General features: G+C 39.5%; 1 protein-coding gene across 8 annotated transcripts in view; it reads right to left on the bottom strand.

Moving 5' to 3' along the window:
- Nucleotides 1-212: 212 nt before the first annotated feature.
- LOC125892045 (tumor necrosis factor receptor superfamily member 14-like) overlaps nt 213-17,882 on the bottom strand; it is a 49,705-nt gene continuing 32,035 nt past the window's right edge. Inside the window, exons 2-10 of one of the 8 annotated variants that reach the window (XM_049581785.1) lie at nt 12,501-12,538; nt 12,299-12,391; nt 11,718-11,843; nt 9,996-10,145; nt 6,614-6,698; nt 5,746-5,888; nt 5,581-5,610; nt 5,328-5,423; nt 213-3,740 (exon numbers count right to left, since the gene is read on the bottom strand). In XM_049581785.1, the coding sequence (XP_049437742.1) occupies nt 5,413-5,423; nt 5,581-5,610; nt 5,746-5,888; nt 6,614-6,698; nt 9,996-10,145; nt 11,718-11,843; nt 12,299-12,391; nt 12,501-12,525 (663 nt within the window). In that variant the 5' untranslated portion in view covers nt 12,526-12,538 and the 3' untranslated portion in view covers nt 213-3,740; nt 5,328-5,412. Of the gene's footprint in view, nt 3,741-3,772; nt 5,424-5,580; nt 5,611-5,740; nt 5,889-6,613; nt 6,699-9,995; nt 10,146-11,717; nt 11,844-12,298; nt 12,392-12,500; nt 12,539-17,882 lie in introns of those variants that run through there. The other 7 variants (XM_049581786.1, XM_049581784.1, XM_049581783.1 and 4 more) reach the window with 7 other exon arrangements.

Below are 17,882 nucleotides of genomic sequence, written 5' to 3'. Positions count from 1 at the left end.
TTAGAGAACCAAGATACGTTCTACAGCAAATGAAACATGTTCAATCAATGTTGGATACTTCTGAGATTCAGAAGGCTCAGTAAAGGCAAAGTACATTTATCTTTAATAACAGCACTGAAACGCAGAGGCAGTGTGAAATATGCTACACAAAATGAAGAAATGCATTAGAACGTTAAGAAACACAATGAAAAGCAAATTAAATATTTCAACAGTGAAATTTTATTGAAAAAATAGATTAAAAACAGGTAAAAGTATCAAGGCACAGCTTTGTCACAGCAAGAGAAAAAGAGACAAAACTCATGTTTTCTGACAACTGCTACTGGGGCAGGAAATAATACAAAGAATATGTGCTCGTATTGTGCTTTGTAATCTTGCAATTATGATTAAAACTTGAGATGTTTCAGTATTAAAACAAACAAACTGGATTTTAGGGTGTAGTGTTGATGCGACTGATAATAGGCTGTTAGTATCATTTTTGAAATGCTGTTATTGATTTAGTATCTATGCATCTATGTATGTATTGATTCATGTGACATCAATATTTTATCTGCTTTGTAATGTGGTTATCGAGTGGTTGATAAAAATGATTTGCTAACTGGGATTCAAAGACCACTAGGGGTCCCTGGGGGAGTAGATTAATTCCATATTTATTACACTAACTTGCAGGGAATGTATCTTTTTTAAAGGGGAGTCTTTCAGACAAAATCCTCTCTAACATGGATCTGTGGTCTATTGTGCACCTGTTTTGGTCTTAACATGAAAAAGTTTGAGACTGCTGGATTTTTCTAGGCCCCTTTTATGTCCGGGCAGCGGGGCAAAAAGTTATGTTTGGTTATGTTATAATGTCAGAATTTGTAAATATGAACCCATGCTTTGAAAGTTGTGTTTAATGAATGAAATTCTGAATGAATGTTTCACAAATTTCTACTTTGATCCTTTTGTAAATTTGCACACACACACACACACACACACACACACACACACACATACACACACAAAGAATCCAAACCAACATGCCACACCACAGGGTCTGACATTTGTTTTTTTTCCGTTTCCTGTTTTTTATGTTTTGGTTCCAACGATGTCATGAAAAACATATTAGTACAAAACTGCATTTTAACAACCAAACAAAAACATAAACACTATGGGCTCTAGTTTCCCGGCGCGGCGCAGGGGGTGGCGAACCCCGCGCAGAACTAGTTTCGAGCAGCGCAACCCGAGGCACGCTCAGTTTGGTAGTTTGGCAGACCGACGTGCGCTGAGATAGGTGTGGCGGCGCAGCAGAGGGAGGTGTCGACAGATCCAGCTTGGTGCAGTGAGTTTCGTGCCAAAAGGCTTCGCCGAAGGTGTGCTAAAAGCTCGCCAGCTGAAACCAGGTCTACTGTCAGCGCAGACCTAGCGCAGGCGGTGTAAACCGAAGTTTGGCTGACCGGCGGACAGTGCGCACACGTCACCAAAACCTCACAGGCAGGTCTCCAGAATATCAGGCACATTAACGATGCAATAAATACAAGGGTTGGGAATCTCTCTGTGATAGATGATTCGATACGTATCTAGATACACGGGTTACGATACGATTCAAAAACGATATATTTTTAATACAGAACGATTCGATACAGTGTAGAACCGGTTCGATACGATTCGATTCGATACGATTCCACGGTTAACATTTGTTGATGTAGACATTAATCATACATTATAAAATAAAGAAGCCAATTCTATAAAAGTGACATTCTTACAGTATTTTCAAATTTGTAAAAGACCACATCCCCAAGCATTGTTGCTGTATGGCACTGGCAAAAATAAAATAAAAAGACAAACAACAACAAAATCACATGTTAAATGTATGTATTTTTAGACATGGACCAAAAAAAGACTTGCTGAATGAACATCATTTTGTTGGATGGGATCAATATAAAAATGAGAAGAAGTTTTAAACTTTAAGTGAAGTGAACTTTAAGTAAAATTTAAGTGTTTTAAACCTACTTGTTGTGTTGTTTTTATGGTATTGTCTGTGTTTTTGTATGTATCTTATATGGACTTGAGTCTGGAATAAAGTTTATCATAATGCTGTACAGTATAAACATAAAGCAGAATAAAATAATAACATGCAATGTAGGGGCAGAATCTGACATCTCCTGTTATAAGTTGATATCATGGACTGTGATGACTAGCGGCTTATCACTGACAGCATGTCAGACTATTTCTCTGTGTTTGCTACACTCTGTGTTTGTCATTTATAAAAAGATAAATCACTTTTCTATAATACATCAATGATATTTCAATGGAATAAATTACTTATTGACTTATTCATACTTCGAAAACAGCATCAGTAAGTGATTAACATAGGGGGGATCAAAATAAAATAAATAAAATCAAAATCAACCAGCCACCCTCCTCCGCTGACAAGTAAAGAACAGTCCCTAAAGTGTGGTGAGGTTTGTGGAAATGTGAACGGCTCGCTACGGCTCGGCTGTTCAGGTATTTCTGGGCAGTCATGACACCGACGAAGACTTCTTGGACCGGGCTTCTCGGTCGCTGGTAAGCCATTATCTTGTGCCGCGCAGCACTATGGCGGCCGTATTTGACAGGAGTACGTATTTCTGTCTGTGTCTGTGACCCCGCGTTCAACCCACAACCGGCAGGATTTGCCTTTAGTTTCTGCTGCGGCTTGGCTGCTCCCTGGTTTATCCAACCAACATTAGCTTCTGTTCCTCAGCTCCACCGCTGGCGCTGATGTTTACATCCATTATTGTTGTCAGTACTGCCTGCTACGGTCCGGAGCATGCCGCCGGCTCTCGCGTTGTTTTAGAGATGCAAACTGTTAAAGCCAGTCAACCAATTGCTCATCTCGCGATACCCGAATCCATGACTCTACAATCGATTCATCTAAGGATTCATGGCTGATTCGTATCAATTGAGGAGGCTGCTACTGACGCAGCCGTATCTCTCGCTTGTCAAACCGGATACCCGGTCGTATCGGTTAATCGTTCCCAACCCTAATAAATACCCACTATTCAATGCAACTGTCTGCAATCAGAAATCTTAGAAAAGTCAAAAGAAAAGAAACAGAGTGAGACTGCGAGAGAGAAAGAGAGAGCGCGCGCACGCGCACGAGAGAAACGCAACATTGATTTACAATTGTGGTGACCTCCTCCCAGGTTACCTTTGCATCATCAGCCCGTGGAGGTCTGCTTGCAGTTCCGTATATTCGGACGCTGTGAGCTTGGACCTCCCGGACCAAAACATTAGGTTCCCCCTGGGAGAAGTTTGGCTGTCTGCCGCTGCTGCTCTCTTCTGCCATGGCGAATTGAGTAAACTCTCGTTATGCCTTCGCACGGCGCATTTAAGGGTGAGGACAGGGGCTCATTTGATTGGTGTGATGTGTGTAAAACCCACTCCACACCTTCTCTCCTCCCTCTTTCCGACTTGCGCAGGTAGGAGGGACGGAAGTGGGAAAGAGGAATAGCTGCGGCAGGCGCACGGTGTGCCAAACTTGCAAAATGAACCTAGCCACACCCAGCTGGCGAAGCGCAGGTGCGCTGCACCCCCGCCTCACCCGGTCTAGAAACTAGAGCCCTATATCTATACAATATTACAACAAACATATTTACAGAGGCCACAAAGGACAAAGCACAACAGCAAAAGAGAAAACACAACATGATTTGGTAAGACTCCAACCAGAATAGGTTCCTCTTCAAGAATGATTCCTCAGGACTTTTGGAGGATTAGCCATTGAGCTAAAAGAGATCCAAATAAAAAATAGAATCACTGTCAGTGATTGGAGGCACTATGTTTTCAGCCTGTGACACACAGAGTATTTCTCCTGAGGGAATTACTATGCTGTAATGGATTACAAAGTGGGAAGAGTGCAATTACAAAGACTTAGACAAAGAGTGAAACATGAAAGTTTCACGTCCTAACGCAACAAATTAGCATATTTTTGCAGTGTGAAATCATGTGTTAATGAGAAAATGCTGTGCAGAGAAAGATAAACTGAACAACATGACTGACCGATGGATCATAATTAGCCATCATAATTGTTCACTAAGAAACAACAGAAGATTCAGTGTGGACAATGTATTAACAAAACAAATGTGCCTCAGAATAGATTTAATTATGTTTCACCCTCAAATTCATTATTTTCAATGCAGACGCATGGCAGGCGCGCTCAAACACCAAAGCGATGCTGTCGCAGCACACACATGCTCCTGAGCACCTGTTTTTGAGGGTGCAACGGCTGCGCCCTGAGACAATCACAGTTCAACTTTTTGGAGTGCAGCAGTGATCATGTGACGAGGAACAACCACTCACAACCGGCAGACATCTTCCCCTTCATCCGTAAATATCAGTCAGTGATAAATATGGAGAAGAAGGTGATCACTTTAGTGTAGGGCTACCAGAGCTTTACATCTGTCCCACAAACAATAGGTCTACACACAAATGGCGCCTGGAAGAAGATCTGCTCTGCTCTAAAGGCTAAATCACAAAGGCACTCTCAGCCCAGATGAAATATGCAACCCCTCCAGCGTGTTCTGGGTCTACCCCCGGCCTCCTACCAGTTGGATGTGCCCCCTCCGCAGCCAGGCCTGAGGGAGGAGCTTGCTGGAGAGTGTCTGGTGGCTGGGCTTTCAGCCACAGGGACCCAGGCACACTGACCCCTGGCTTTGCAGACTGGCTATAACATGAGTGTTGTGGATATTTGCACTCCTCCTACTTTGTATTGACGCAATTGCTGCACAGCAGATTCCCTTGGGATAAATTGTGTTGTTTTGTAATCTTCTATAGTTATACTACAATTTAGGAGTATTATAGTAATATATGTTGTCCACTACATACCTATTTATTCCGGTTTGAGTCTCACTTTTTTGCTGTTCTGCTCCACCCTTCAGGGCCACTGTACAAATTACATTTACAGCATATAGCATGTGAGGTGGACAAAGCATTTTCTCAGTGCTCACTCCTCTTTGATGTTTCTGCATCTTTGCCACTGTCCTCATCATCTGCATATGCTTACATAAATCAGTTATCTTAGCACACTTTGCAGTTTCAGTCAGCACAGCCTTTTTCTTCTGTTTTTCTGTGCATGTTACATCCCAACTGGTTTCTAAACTGACATAGGTTGCACAATACTTGTTGGTAGGAAAAAGACCAGACTTGTGACGATCATGTGATCCCTGTCATCATCTGGTACATGAGGAACTACTCTGAAGATCTGAGTGTCTACTAACAGGGACAGCCAGATATAAAGTTGAGACAGTTCTCTCATATTAAAGGGTCCACTGTGGGTTGAATGCATATTCAGCATACCCCTGACTGGTGCATACCTAAAGATCCTCAGGCAGTTGTCTGTTCCAGCAGCCCCGCTAAAAATGAAAGGGGGCTGAATGTTTGCAGACAGGGCCTCACGGCTCAGGGATGATCTGCCCAAGGGAATTGAGAAAAAGAAGAGAAATTAAATATGATATTAAAACATTTTTAGGAGTGCAACATGTTGTGTGAAAAAAATCTGAGACACACATTTGCAAACAGAGAACCTACAAAATAGGTATTAAGGACGAAAAACCTGATATGACATACCTGACATTTTTACTGGTGATTTTGGCAGGCCTAAAATCCAAAAGCAAGAAAAGTATTAGCTAAAACCATTAGCAACCATCCACTGGAGACAATGAGCGAAAACAATGGGAGGAAATGATGTTATATATTAGGCAGTCAAACCAGGGATGAAAAACAAAAACTAACCTTTGATAAGAAGCCCAACAATTGTGAATGATAATAATGAAAAAGGTATGGATAAGAAATAATGCACTCTTGGAGTAGTTGCTTTACAGACAACATCACTGTGTGCGTCTCCTTCATGGATCATTACTTGAGTTTCTGAGCAACTGTTGGAAAAGAGAAGTGACAGACAGCTTCAGTACTTTGTGTGTCAAATGGAAAGTTATTTTGAAGTGACATCATATTGCTAAAAGTATAAAGATGGTCACAAAACAATATCAAAATAACACTGAAAAAAGTACACTGAAAGTTACTTTTGTGACATTTGTTTGAAATAAAACTTCAGGGATGGGCAATGATTTGAAAATGACTGTATGGATGGGGAGGATTTGAGATGATTTGAAACTCAGCTACTAATGATGCGTTTACATGGATTCAGGCAGATGGAGGATGGAAAACCGGATATCACTTAAATGGACAAGAGCAGAGCAGTAAAATTAGGACAGGCCTGTAGTGAATACAGGCTATGATAACGTAGATGGCAGTGTCATCCAAAGTTGAAATATGCTAACCTTTTGCCTACCTCTGTGACAGAATATACAACTGGATGTTACACAACTTCCTTATACAAGGAGGAAACACGGGCGATCTGGACAGTTACTGGACATTTCTCGAAAAACTACGTAAAATGGTTTCATTACAAGAAATAATTACTTAATATATTTTATTCTATTTTTCATACACAACACGACATCACTGTAGCAACATACCATGAAGCTGCCTGAGTCCATGTGAACGCAACATAAACAATAATCCACGCAGTGAAAAATATTGTGCAAAAACAACATTAACCCTACTTTTTCAAGTTATTCCTTAACAAAAAATGTCTTACATCGTCCAAGCCGTGCAGTTCACACCATGCTCTGAAAAAAAGCCATGCTGACAAGGTTCACACTCTGTATCAGATGTGCTGGTTCCTTAGAGAAACAAATAAAAGTGAGACTATTGACATTACAGTGAAAATCCATCATTTATCAGACTCATATCAGTGTCTTCATTGAGTGTTTTTACATGCAGACTAATATCACAGTTATGATCAGGGTATGGGTTTATCGTGCATCTCAGTGCAGGAAATCAGTCCTAATTGTCTTCAACTTCTCAGAGTGATGAATAAATTAAATTACTTAATTCATTAAATTCTATATACTTTTTTTAATTTATTTTTTACGACAAATCACAACTGTCACAGCAAAGTGTCACTGGTGGTGAGAAGCAATGTCACACTGTCAGTAAATAAATAAATCTCAGGTCCTAATTTTGAGATGGATTGTTTACTTTTCAGCAAAAAAAAAGTCAAAGTCTGACACTAGTATGACACAGATATAAACTAAACTGTCACTCCAGTCTTTTCAGATTCTGATGATCAAATAGACAGTATAAATACAGTAGTGTGGTAAATGAAGCAGAGTCCGGGGGTCTCATTTATAACCATTGCATACACACAAAAAAGGGCCTGAAATGTGCATATGCCACTTTCTAAGCATAAATTGTAATTTATAAAGAAAAACTCGATGAGAAAATGCACATAAATTTAGGGAAACCGACCCATGCATTCGCACATTTTAGAGATAGGGGAAATGAATGACACAGATGGTGAGACGGTGGCCAGATTGTGAAAGTAGATTTGAGAGGAATCATTATACATTTAATAAGCTCTCACATATTTTAAATTCACCTCATATCACATGTTTCTTATAGATGTACTTCATAAATGCAGCAGTGTTATCTGTGTCTGTGCCAGTGAGCCAGAACTTTTCCAAAAGTACATCTTAAAAGATGTCACCTTAAATCTCTAATCAAATCTTGCTCAATTTTTCCTGGCGTTGTCACACCATCACACTCTCCACCACCAGAGCGCAGAGGAGAAGGTCAAGGCTGGACTGTCTGCTGCTGACACTCGTGGTCACTGTAGAGAGCACTATCACAGCTGACTGATGTCAGGCTGTGGCAGGTGACGGGATTCAGGAAAGTTTGGCTTTAAGAAATTAAAGTCTTCGGTTGTAGAAATCCAAGATAACATCGAACAGCATTAAATAACTTTAGTTCCCTGCGTCAACTGTTTACAATAATCTCGTCTAGTACTGTGCTTACATCACAATTTTAGTTTTCGGATAGTTTTTGGGTGTAAAATGGCTGCAGAGAACATGAGTGTGCTGTCAGGCACACAGAGCGCACTGGAGATACTGTGGTACTCTGCTTCTCACCTGGCATATCTTCACCACATGCACATAGGGACTGTGTAAATTAGCAAAGATGTCTGAGTGCAATTCTTTTCTTTTTTTGGCTTCCACCTTTAGATCTGACAGTTTAAAAAAAAAAACTCAGATAGTGTCCTGTTTGATGAACTCACTGCATTAAAAGCAGCAGCAACATGTTCCCACTCGCTGCCTTTTCTTCAGCTTGTGATCCCACTGCCCACCAAACAATAGGCTATGTGTTTTCTATCCTCTAGCTCACCCACAAGCACCTCTCTTTCTGCATCTGGAATATCTTTTTTTTTTTTTTTGGTTTTCCCTGCGGTTGTTGCCATGATTTATTGTAAAGAACCACTGATCAGCTGGCTCATGTCTATGCATCAGCATTAATGAGGTGCTCTGCATAGAGTGTGCCAGTAAACCTGGAACCCCGTTAGCGCTTTTAGCACTTCTGGTTCTCTCGCCTCAACTAAGGTCTGTGGTTAACAAAAGCTTAAGCGAGTTTCAGGTTTTGTTCTCTGACATAAAACACGTCAGTAAATACCCTACTTGTGAATTTTGAAGCTTTTACGTGTCGTAAAAAAGGCGGTTGCTAACAAGTTGCTCAATATGACAACAAACCCTGTCAGGGACATTAAACGCCATCACCCCCGAACAGACGAGAGTGCTGGCAGTCCGCCATTACAGCTTCTTATTTAGCTTAAACAGTCCGACTTCCCCATTATACAATGTTTTTAAAATAAAGCGGCCGAAATCAGTTGAAAGCTTAGTGGCAGTGACATCAGGAGTCATGCGACCATGGAGTAGTCATGTAGTCCGTTAAAGCCTAACGTTAGATTTTTACTTCTGCCGATTACATTTAAGCTTCAAATGCGGTATGAAAGGTGTTCATACGTGAAGATTATCTCGCTGAACAAAACCTGTAAGTATCATAAACTTGTGTTAGCCACAGAGCTTATTTTCTGACATAATCCAAAACGCAATGCAAAAATTAGGGCTGACCCAAAAAATTTGAAGCTTTGAAGCTTCGTTCAATGGCACGGGATTTGATTGTGAAAAAAATATTTGAAGCTTCAATCGCTTTTTTTCCCCGTTTTTTTGGGGAACGCCTTAAACGCAACACTAACCCTGTCAACGAGCCACGAGTGCACTCAGAGCTGCTCTGAGTCTGGTGTCAGAGACACTTCTGATGCTCTGAGTTTCGCATCTGTTTGATTGTGCTGTAGTGTGTGCTGAGGGTTTTAATTTAAGGTGCTCACAGACTCGGGCGCACTATAAGCGGAGCGTTGAGTGCACTTCCGTGTTGTAGTTTCCCATAAAAATGTCCGCGAAACACTACATTACCCCCAATTCTTGCACATTTCTGTCATGGCGATGTGAAAAATACATGCCGAGCAGTCTTGAGTGACAATCTGAGTTTTGCACGCACAGGGCTTGCGGACGTCCGCTTTTAGTCCGCTTTTTATGGTTGATTGTGGGCGTGAAGAGGATGGGACATGAGGCTGGTCCACATGTGGACAATTCCAAATTGTTTTGGGATTTATAAAAGGAAATTGCGTACAGGCAGACGTACGTGCGGTTTCATGAATATGAATATTTTTTGCTATATGTACATTTCCTAATTTGTACACATGCAAACATTTAGTGTGGATTCTCCTTAAAAATGAGGCCCCAGAGCACCAGGAACCACACAGACACAAAAATCGACAAATCTGCTGGATTTGGAGTCAAAGACGTACCTGAACTGTTGCTGAGGCTCAGGACCTGGATACTGATTACACTACCAATAAGCTTTAAGTAGCTTCTATGTGGTGCGCCTTTTCACATGTTGTGGGGTATACTTTGGTATACCCTGGTGCTGATGTGTGTGCAACTGTACTTTTTGTTGACGTGTGAATAAACTTGAAACTTGAAAAAACACCATGTAAACATGGAGCTGAATAAACAGGTTACAAAGCCAGGGTAGTGTTCATATGAAGGTACTCACTGTCAGACTAGTCTGACTTTAATTTTTCTTACCAGGCGTTTTTATCCTGTGACCGGATTCACAGGGTGTATGTTTTTGAGCCAAACTACATCTTGTATCATCCCTCAATTTGCAGAAGTAGCCCTCTAAAACACCACACACAGTGTCACGTGTTGCTGTGCCCTGCTGTTTGGCAAAGAGACCTAAAGACAACAGAAACACAATTATTAGTATTATTGTTAAACATACATTCATATGCTTTATTAAAGCTTAAATAATATTTGAAATAATGTGATTATGTGCTACTTGGTTGGCTGCAACCAAAGAAAAATTGAAATCTAACCCACAGAGCTGCAGCAGGAGCTCTGATTGGCCAAACTCCTGAGCAACACACAGGAGCTGGCCAAATACTTTTTAGGTGGCTTTTAGGTGCTAAGAGAGGTGTCTTTAAAATTAAAACAATAACAAAATAAAAACTTGAAAGGTCAAAGCGGGAACTAAAATAATAGTGAGAAAAATATGATGACACCTTAGTAAATGCAATAAAAAAAACTTACATTTTAAAGCCTGGAATTTTGCAATAACATTATGAAATTCAATTATTCATCATTAAGGGACAGTTAATGGAAATAGAATAATAAATTGGTACATTTAATGATGTCCTATTTTTTACTTGGAGTTTCATAAAAACATTTAAATGCAATTTTGATGTATTAATTTTCTAATGGCTTTTTATTGGTCAATACTAATAATACTATTATTTAGAATTAAAGTCTGCAAACATTGTGCAATTAAGGCTCGATATCAAGCACAGGCTGTAAGAGCATTTCCTTAATTATAAGGGGTCAGCAGACATGCTGTTGACCAAGCAGCACATTATCACACCATTTATTTTGTGTCAAATATATTAATTCCTTGGCTGCAATTTGGGATTATTTTCATTATCAGTACTCTGCTGATTAATTCCTTGACTTAACTGATTACTCAATATACCACTTGGACCTTTATGCTCTGCCATTTCTCCTCTAACTTAAACTGTAACCTGTAACAGGCTGTTATGGTACCATAACTATTACACATTTACATATATGTAGTTTTTTTTGTTGAGCCGCATCACGTACATTACCAAAGGTTTATGACAAAATCACTTGGCGACATCAATTCCTGTGTGCGTAAGGTGAAAGAGGAGAGAGAGAGATGCTGTGCTGCTGCCAGAGGAGGAGCCGCTGAATGAGTTCCCTCTGAGCGGTAAGTCGCTAAAAGAGTCTGAGAAGTCTGGGGCTGTTCATAAGACATTCAGGACGCCACAGTTTATTCCACACTACTGAAGCTGCTCCTCTTTTTGGAACCACCGAGGAGTTAAAAATAATTTTGCTTTCAGCCATGCTTGTCCTTGCTGTGGGTAACAGTATGAAGTCATTATGTCAACAAGCTGAAATATTGTTTTTAATTTTTAATTCTATGAATTTTTCATATCATATTAAAATTAAAACCGAGATGATATGACACACCCCTAGCCAATGAGAGGCAACAGCGCGGGACACAGCGCACCAACTAGAGCAACAGATGCTCACCGATGTGCCAACATTGACAGACAGCCACCATCTGCTTAGTGTGTCAGGGCCTTGGGCTTCGACTGTGAACTATGGTTTTGTCAAACATTTTAATTCAATCAAACCTTTTCCACATTACTACATTTGTCCAAATCACACTGAATTCAGAGGTTGTCAATAAGAATGAAGAAAGACAGAAATGTTAATTCATTATGGACATACCTTGACCACAGGACGTGCAGGGGAAACACTTATTGAGGCCATTGGGTTGGTTCATATAAGTGCCATTCACACAGGGGACACACTGTGTGCCTGAGAATAGTGTGCAGTCTCTTTTAACAACTGTACCTGTTCAAGACAAAAAACACACTGTCAATATCACATTATCAACAAGATATGATGGGAGGTAATAATTACAAAGAACATCTTTTGAAATCATCCTCATTTCATTTTTTCTATGCTACTAATTTTACCAAGTGTATCTTAAACTAAATTTGCTATGCATAAACACAACATATATCAAAAATACAGTGATGAATCCAACTGGCCAACAAAAAATGCATAAGTGAAAGTAAAAGTGAATTAGTTGCATGAAACGCACTGACAAAGTAGTTTTATCAGTGAAGGCAAAATAAATAGATATGCTGTTATTATGTTTATCAGTGCTGGCATGTTTTACATGACCTGCATGGTGTGCACATATTTCACTTTACATTTTCTACACACTAATTTAGGATGGGCCCCCCACATCCGTGTGGAGTCGTGTCATTTGGATTAGACAGAGGGACAGGGTTACATTTTACCTTCGTGACACATCGGACAACACTCTCCATTACTTGTTGCATATTCCTTTTCAAGACAGCACAGCCCTGGTACCATGAAGACAGCGACGCAGCCTTGAACACACAGAGGTTTCTTTGTTTAGTTCTCTGCGTTATAAACACTTAGCTAGGCTAACGTTAGCATAAACCAGGAAGGACATTTGTTTTCTTTGAAGATACTTACCGAAGACAGCCAATATCGAAAGCATTATAACGCATGTTCCATTATGGGTTGATAACAACAGTGCCATTTATGGAGAAATTCCGCCGTTATAACATTGGCTTAGCTAACATTTAGCTCTGCAGTTCCCCTAAATGACCGAGTATCAGTTTCCGTTTGCATAACGTCACCAGTAGACTGGGTGTTTATTTGTGTGAGCGGCAGACACACCCATAGATCAGGGCTCATGGCTGTTCCACTTACTTAATGGCGGACCACAAATTTCGAAGCTGTACAAGTCCTTATACCTCTACGAAACACTGGTGCACAAGATCTATAATAGAAATTAATAATAACGGATCAAGCAAGGCCCGTTTGGATAAAAGAGTTGCGACAACGTGATTCACATTGTAGCGGGCATCTTGATGATACTGACAGACATAACCAACAGAGCTCCGACTTTTTGTGAGTAGCAGTCAGTCAATAACCTCCAACCTCCACGGGTGACAGGAAACACGTGCGCTAGCGTAGTATTTGCGCATGTGCATACTTCATTGAGACGTATGCATTGAGAAAGCGGCAACAACGTCAATCTGCTGAGGAAGCAATCCCTAAAAGCACAGGAACTAGACGTACCAAGAATGTGCCCTGGTGGAATGATGACTGTGGCAAAGCCATAAAAGCCAGAAATAAAGCATTTAGGCAACTCAAAACATCCCATTCTCAGGATGCTCTGATGCAGTATAAAAGGGCCCAGGCAATAGTAAGGAGAACAATAAGATCACAGAAACGCACATTTTGGAGGCAATATTGCAGCAGTATTGGTAGTGAAGTACAACTATCAGATATCTGGGGCATGATTAGGAGAAGGGGGGGGAGGGGGGGGGGGGGGGGTCAGAAGAAACTATGAATTACCAGTATTAAACAGTGGTGACAAAATGGCTATCAACAACTTGGAAAAAGCTGAACTTCTAGCCCAGACATTTAGGAAAGTTCATAGTTCAGATAATCTCACAGAGGAAGCCAGGCAGAGTAGAAGTAAAACCTCTCTTTCTCTCTCTTTATTTAACCATTAGAAAAAGGATAATGTACAACATAACAAGGCAAATATTATTTAACATCTTTCAAAATGCAAAGAACAGAACATCAGAGATACAAAACACAAAGACAGCAAACAAAACAAAAAGAGTACCAAATTGAGTAAATCATAAATTAATCATTACTGAGTATAATGCAAAAAATAATAAATAAATAAATAAAAATAATAATAATAATAATAAATAAAATGATGTAAGATGTAATAAGGCTGAATGGCAAATTTAAAATATTTATTCATTGCCAATTAGTCTACAGAGGTCTTTTGCATGTTTGGAGTTTATACTTTTAAGGGACTTGGTGTAAATTTGAATTTCATTATAGTAGCCAATAAAGATGGGTGGGGTTTTAATAAATTTAGCTTTGTGAATAAAAAATTTTGCTAAAATAAGTAAAACATTTATCATGAGGTCCAATTTTGTATCTTTTAATGACACTCCAAAAATAATACTCTTGTGATCTAAAACAGGCATTGTTGTGGTTTTCCTGCTTAACCATTCACTAAATTGTTTCCAGAATAACTGTGTATGAGAGCATGAAATAAAAAGATGCTCTGTTGTTTCAATATCACCATTGCAGAAAACACACACATTGTTCTCAAAACCAAATCTTAGTCTTAGAAATTCACTGGAAGGGTAGAAATCATTCATTATTTTGTAGTGGATTTCTTTTGTTTTGGGTGGAACTGGGTATTTAAAGAACTTTGTCCTCAATTTGGATACCACTGATTGGTCAAACAGATTCAAAATACTATTTCTAGACGATTGGGCAGGGTATAAATCGTTTGTTAAGATGGATCGTATGAATTTGTTTGAACATCTTTTGTCAAGAAAATGAAATTCATTAATAAAAAGTGTGGGAAGATGGGATGGGGACTGAGAATGCAATAATATATTTTTTGCTAAAACAAGAAATGCTTTGGGTATGGCCTTGATAAGACAATTAAATTCTGTGAGGTTGCAGTTAAAACTGAATTTATAACAAAGCTCATGATAGGCAAGTATATTTCCATTTGTGTCTAATATGTCCATTATGCACCAAATATTTCTGTCCATCCAGTTCCTATAAAAAAAAAAAAACCTTAAAGCAAAAACCTTAAGAAGGAACCCCAGCATACTGGAGAAAATGCCCCCCCCCCCCCAAGAATACCTTGCTGCAGTCAAGATGGCCGACTAGGGCGCCGCCATACATCCAATCTATGCCGGAAGTCACAACCGGAAGTTGGTTAATCGCCGCTCGATCCCGGAAATATGACCGAGCTAAAACAAAAATAAAAGCTTAAAAAAACACGTACGTTTACACATAAAATAATTTTATGCATTTTGTGCAGTTACATGTTTATCTGGCCGACAGGGCGCCGCCCCATACATCCAATCCATGCCGGAAGTCACAACCGGAAGTTGGTTAATCGCCGCTCGATCCCGGAAATATGACCGAGCTAAAACAAAAATAAAAGCTTAAAAAACACGTACGTTTACACATAACATAATTTTATGCATTTTGTGCAGTTACATGTTTATCGTAACGGTATAAGTGACTAGTTAATTGTCTCGCCACGACTTTATAGGCTACTGTAAAACTCAGAAGTTAGTTAAAAGCCTACAATAATATCACTAAGTTATAATGCTAACGTTTCATGGATTTAACTTTAATATCAACGTTATGAATACGAATGTAAATATTATGTTTGTGTGGTGGTGGCCACACACATACACACACACACACACACACACACACACACACACATTCACAATAGGACTGAAGAATAACTAAAGTTAAATAAACTGAATTCTCAGATTAAATAAACTGAGATTTAATAAAAAATGAGAATTTACACAACCAAATAAACAGCACTTTAAGATTAGGCTGCAGTTGCAACATGCACACATGGTCACAACAAATGTCATACTTACTTTCACATTAGCATATGGTTAATATTAATTTATGTTAACAGTAAAAAAGAAAGCACTGTAAATCATTGGTGGTACAGTGTAAGGGTTGTACTGCCCAGACATTATGCATTAATCATATGATCCTTCCTTTATCTCTTGGATCACAGATTACCTGAGAGGAAGCACACAGTATGTCAGGTTGGGGAACTGTGCTTCTGGAACATTAATGAGCAGCACGGGGGCTCCACAGGAGACTGTCCTGGCTCCATTCCTGTTCACACTGTACACAGCAGACTTCAAATACAACTCTGAGTCCTGCCACATCCAGAAATACTCGGACGACACTGCCATTGTGGCATGTATCAGGAATGGGCAGGAATCTGAATACAGAGAACTGATAAAAGCCTTCAGTGACTGGAGTCACAAGAACTGTCTCCTACTGAACACCTCAAAGACCAAGGAAATGATTATAGATTTCTGCGGGTCCAAGCCCCCTCTTCAGCCAGTGAATACCTGTGGGATGGACATCAAGGTGGTGCCAAGTCATAAGTATCTAGGTGTACACCTGGATAATAATTTGGACTGGTCCCTACACATAGACGCTCTCTACAAAAAGGCAGAGCCACCTCTTTTTCTTAAGGAAGCTCAGATCTCTTGACATCTGTAGTAAGATGCTGCAGATGTTTTATCAGTCTGTGGTGGCAAGTGTGTTGTTTTATGCTGCAGTCTGCTGGGGAGGAAGGAAAATTGTTGTAGATTCATGGTGTATTAATCTGCCTCTGCTACAAATATCATTCAAACACTGTGCAGACACAGCTCCCCACACCCCGTTTGTTCAAAGGCACAGAACAGCAGCTTAGAGAAATGACTTCAATCCTGCTGGTTGTATTTTCATCCACCAGGGATCTTCAGGGATGAGCGGGACATCATGGGCAACACAATGGCGCCAGACATTTGTTACTGCAACAGAACAGGTATTTCCTGGGTCTAGAGATGTGTTCATTATCCAGTTTAGCTATTAAATGAATGCAATAATTATATTTTCCTATTGTCAGTCTTCTGTTAATTCTGTTTTATTTCTGGAATCCAATAAAACACAATATTACACTATCATACTGGCAATAATAACTTCACTTGGAGTTCTCTTTTTTGTAAACAACGTCTTTACTGAGTTCAATCATGTCACAGTAGCTCAAGCTATACAGATAGGAAGGAGAGAGTGACAGTAGGATACTTATAAAATTAAGCTAAAAATCAGAACATTTGTATATACATATCAGAATCAAAGATATACAAATATAACAAATATAAAATATTAAGTACTAAATGGGCAGGGCTATACACACAAGACTACTTACAGTATATACACCTTTCACTTGTACATATATATGGGAGAGATATGGATATATGTGCAGGATAATTGTGTACAGAGTTGTACAATACACACATGGTGTGTAACATTAAGAATAAAAATACTAAGCAATGTACATACTAAGCCATGTAAGCAATGTAAACTATGTTTACATTTACGGATTGCACAGAATATTAGCGAGATTTTACAGTGCGATACACAGTGGAATAAATATTGCATAGAGATAAAAAAACAGTGTAAACATACAGTATTGCACGAGGTAGGGAAGTAGAGTTAAACAACAGACATAACAGTGCTACATTAAGTCGTGCACATGTGTAGAAATGTTTGCAGGCTGCAAGTACACCTGATGAAGGTCGTTCAGACCGAAACGTCGTTTATTCAATAAATCAAGACAAAGTGAGACAGTGTGCGGGAGTCTCCCTAATTGTTCTTCGAGTTGAATTTTCCTCCGACGCACCTGTCACACACTCAGGTGTGCACAGATTTTTTTTTTTTTTTTTTTTTGATGTTTTGATGAACATACCCTTGAAATGCACTGCATTTGCCTCATGATTCGCCAAGTGCCTCTGGATGACACTTTCGTTTTTGGTAGTGAATCTGGGGCAGAGAGGACACGCAAACACAGATGGCGACACGGTTGTGCACTTCAGCCTGTTTCAATTATAGAAGGGTGCATCTGGAAGAAAAGAATATATCAGAATCAGAATCAAAAATACTTTACTGATCTCCGGGGGGGAAATTGTTAGTGTTACAGTTGCTCCTATTCAACAAAGACTGTAGTATAATATATAACATATAGAAATATAAAATGTACAACAATATGTACAATACAATAGAATATATGCAACAATATATACAGCAGTGGCACACATACTAGTGTAAAAAAAAAACAAAGTGTCGTTGCCATGGTGACATGATTGAAGGATGGATGAGGATGAGGAGGGATAATAATAATAGCATGTGAAAACTCCTTTGGCAAATAACACGGCCTGAGTCCAACAGCCAACAGTTCTATGTCCGGGCAACAGATATGTTCCTTGATGG

Source organism: Epinephelus fuscoguttatus, linkage group LG7 (assembly GCF_011397635.1).
Source record: "Epinephelus fuscoguttatus linkage group LG7, E.fuscoguttatus.final_Chr_v1".
NCBI lineage: Eukaryota > Metazoa > Chordata > Actinopteri > Perciformes > Serranidae > Epinephelus > Epinephelus fuscoguttatus.
Note: the sequence above shows the minus strand (reverse complement) of the source record. Positions and strands in the feature narration are given on the sequence as shown.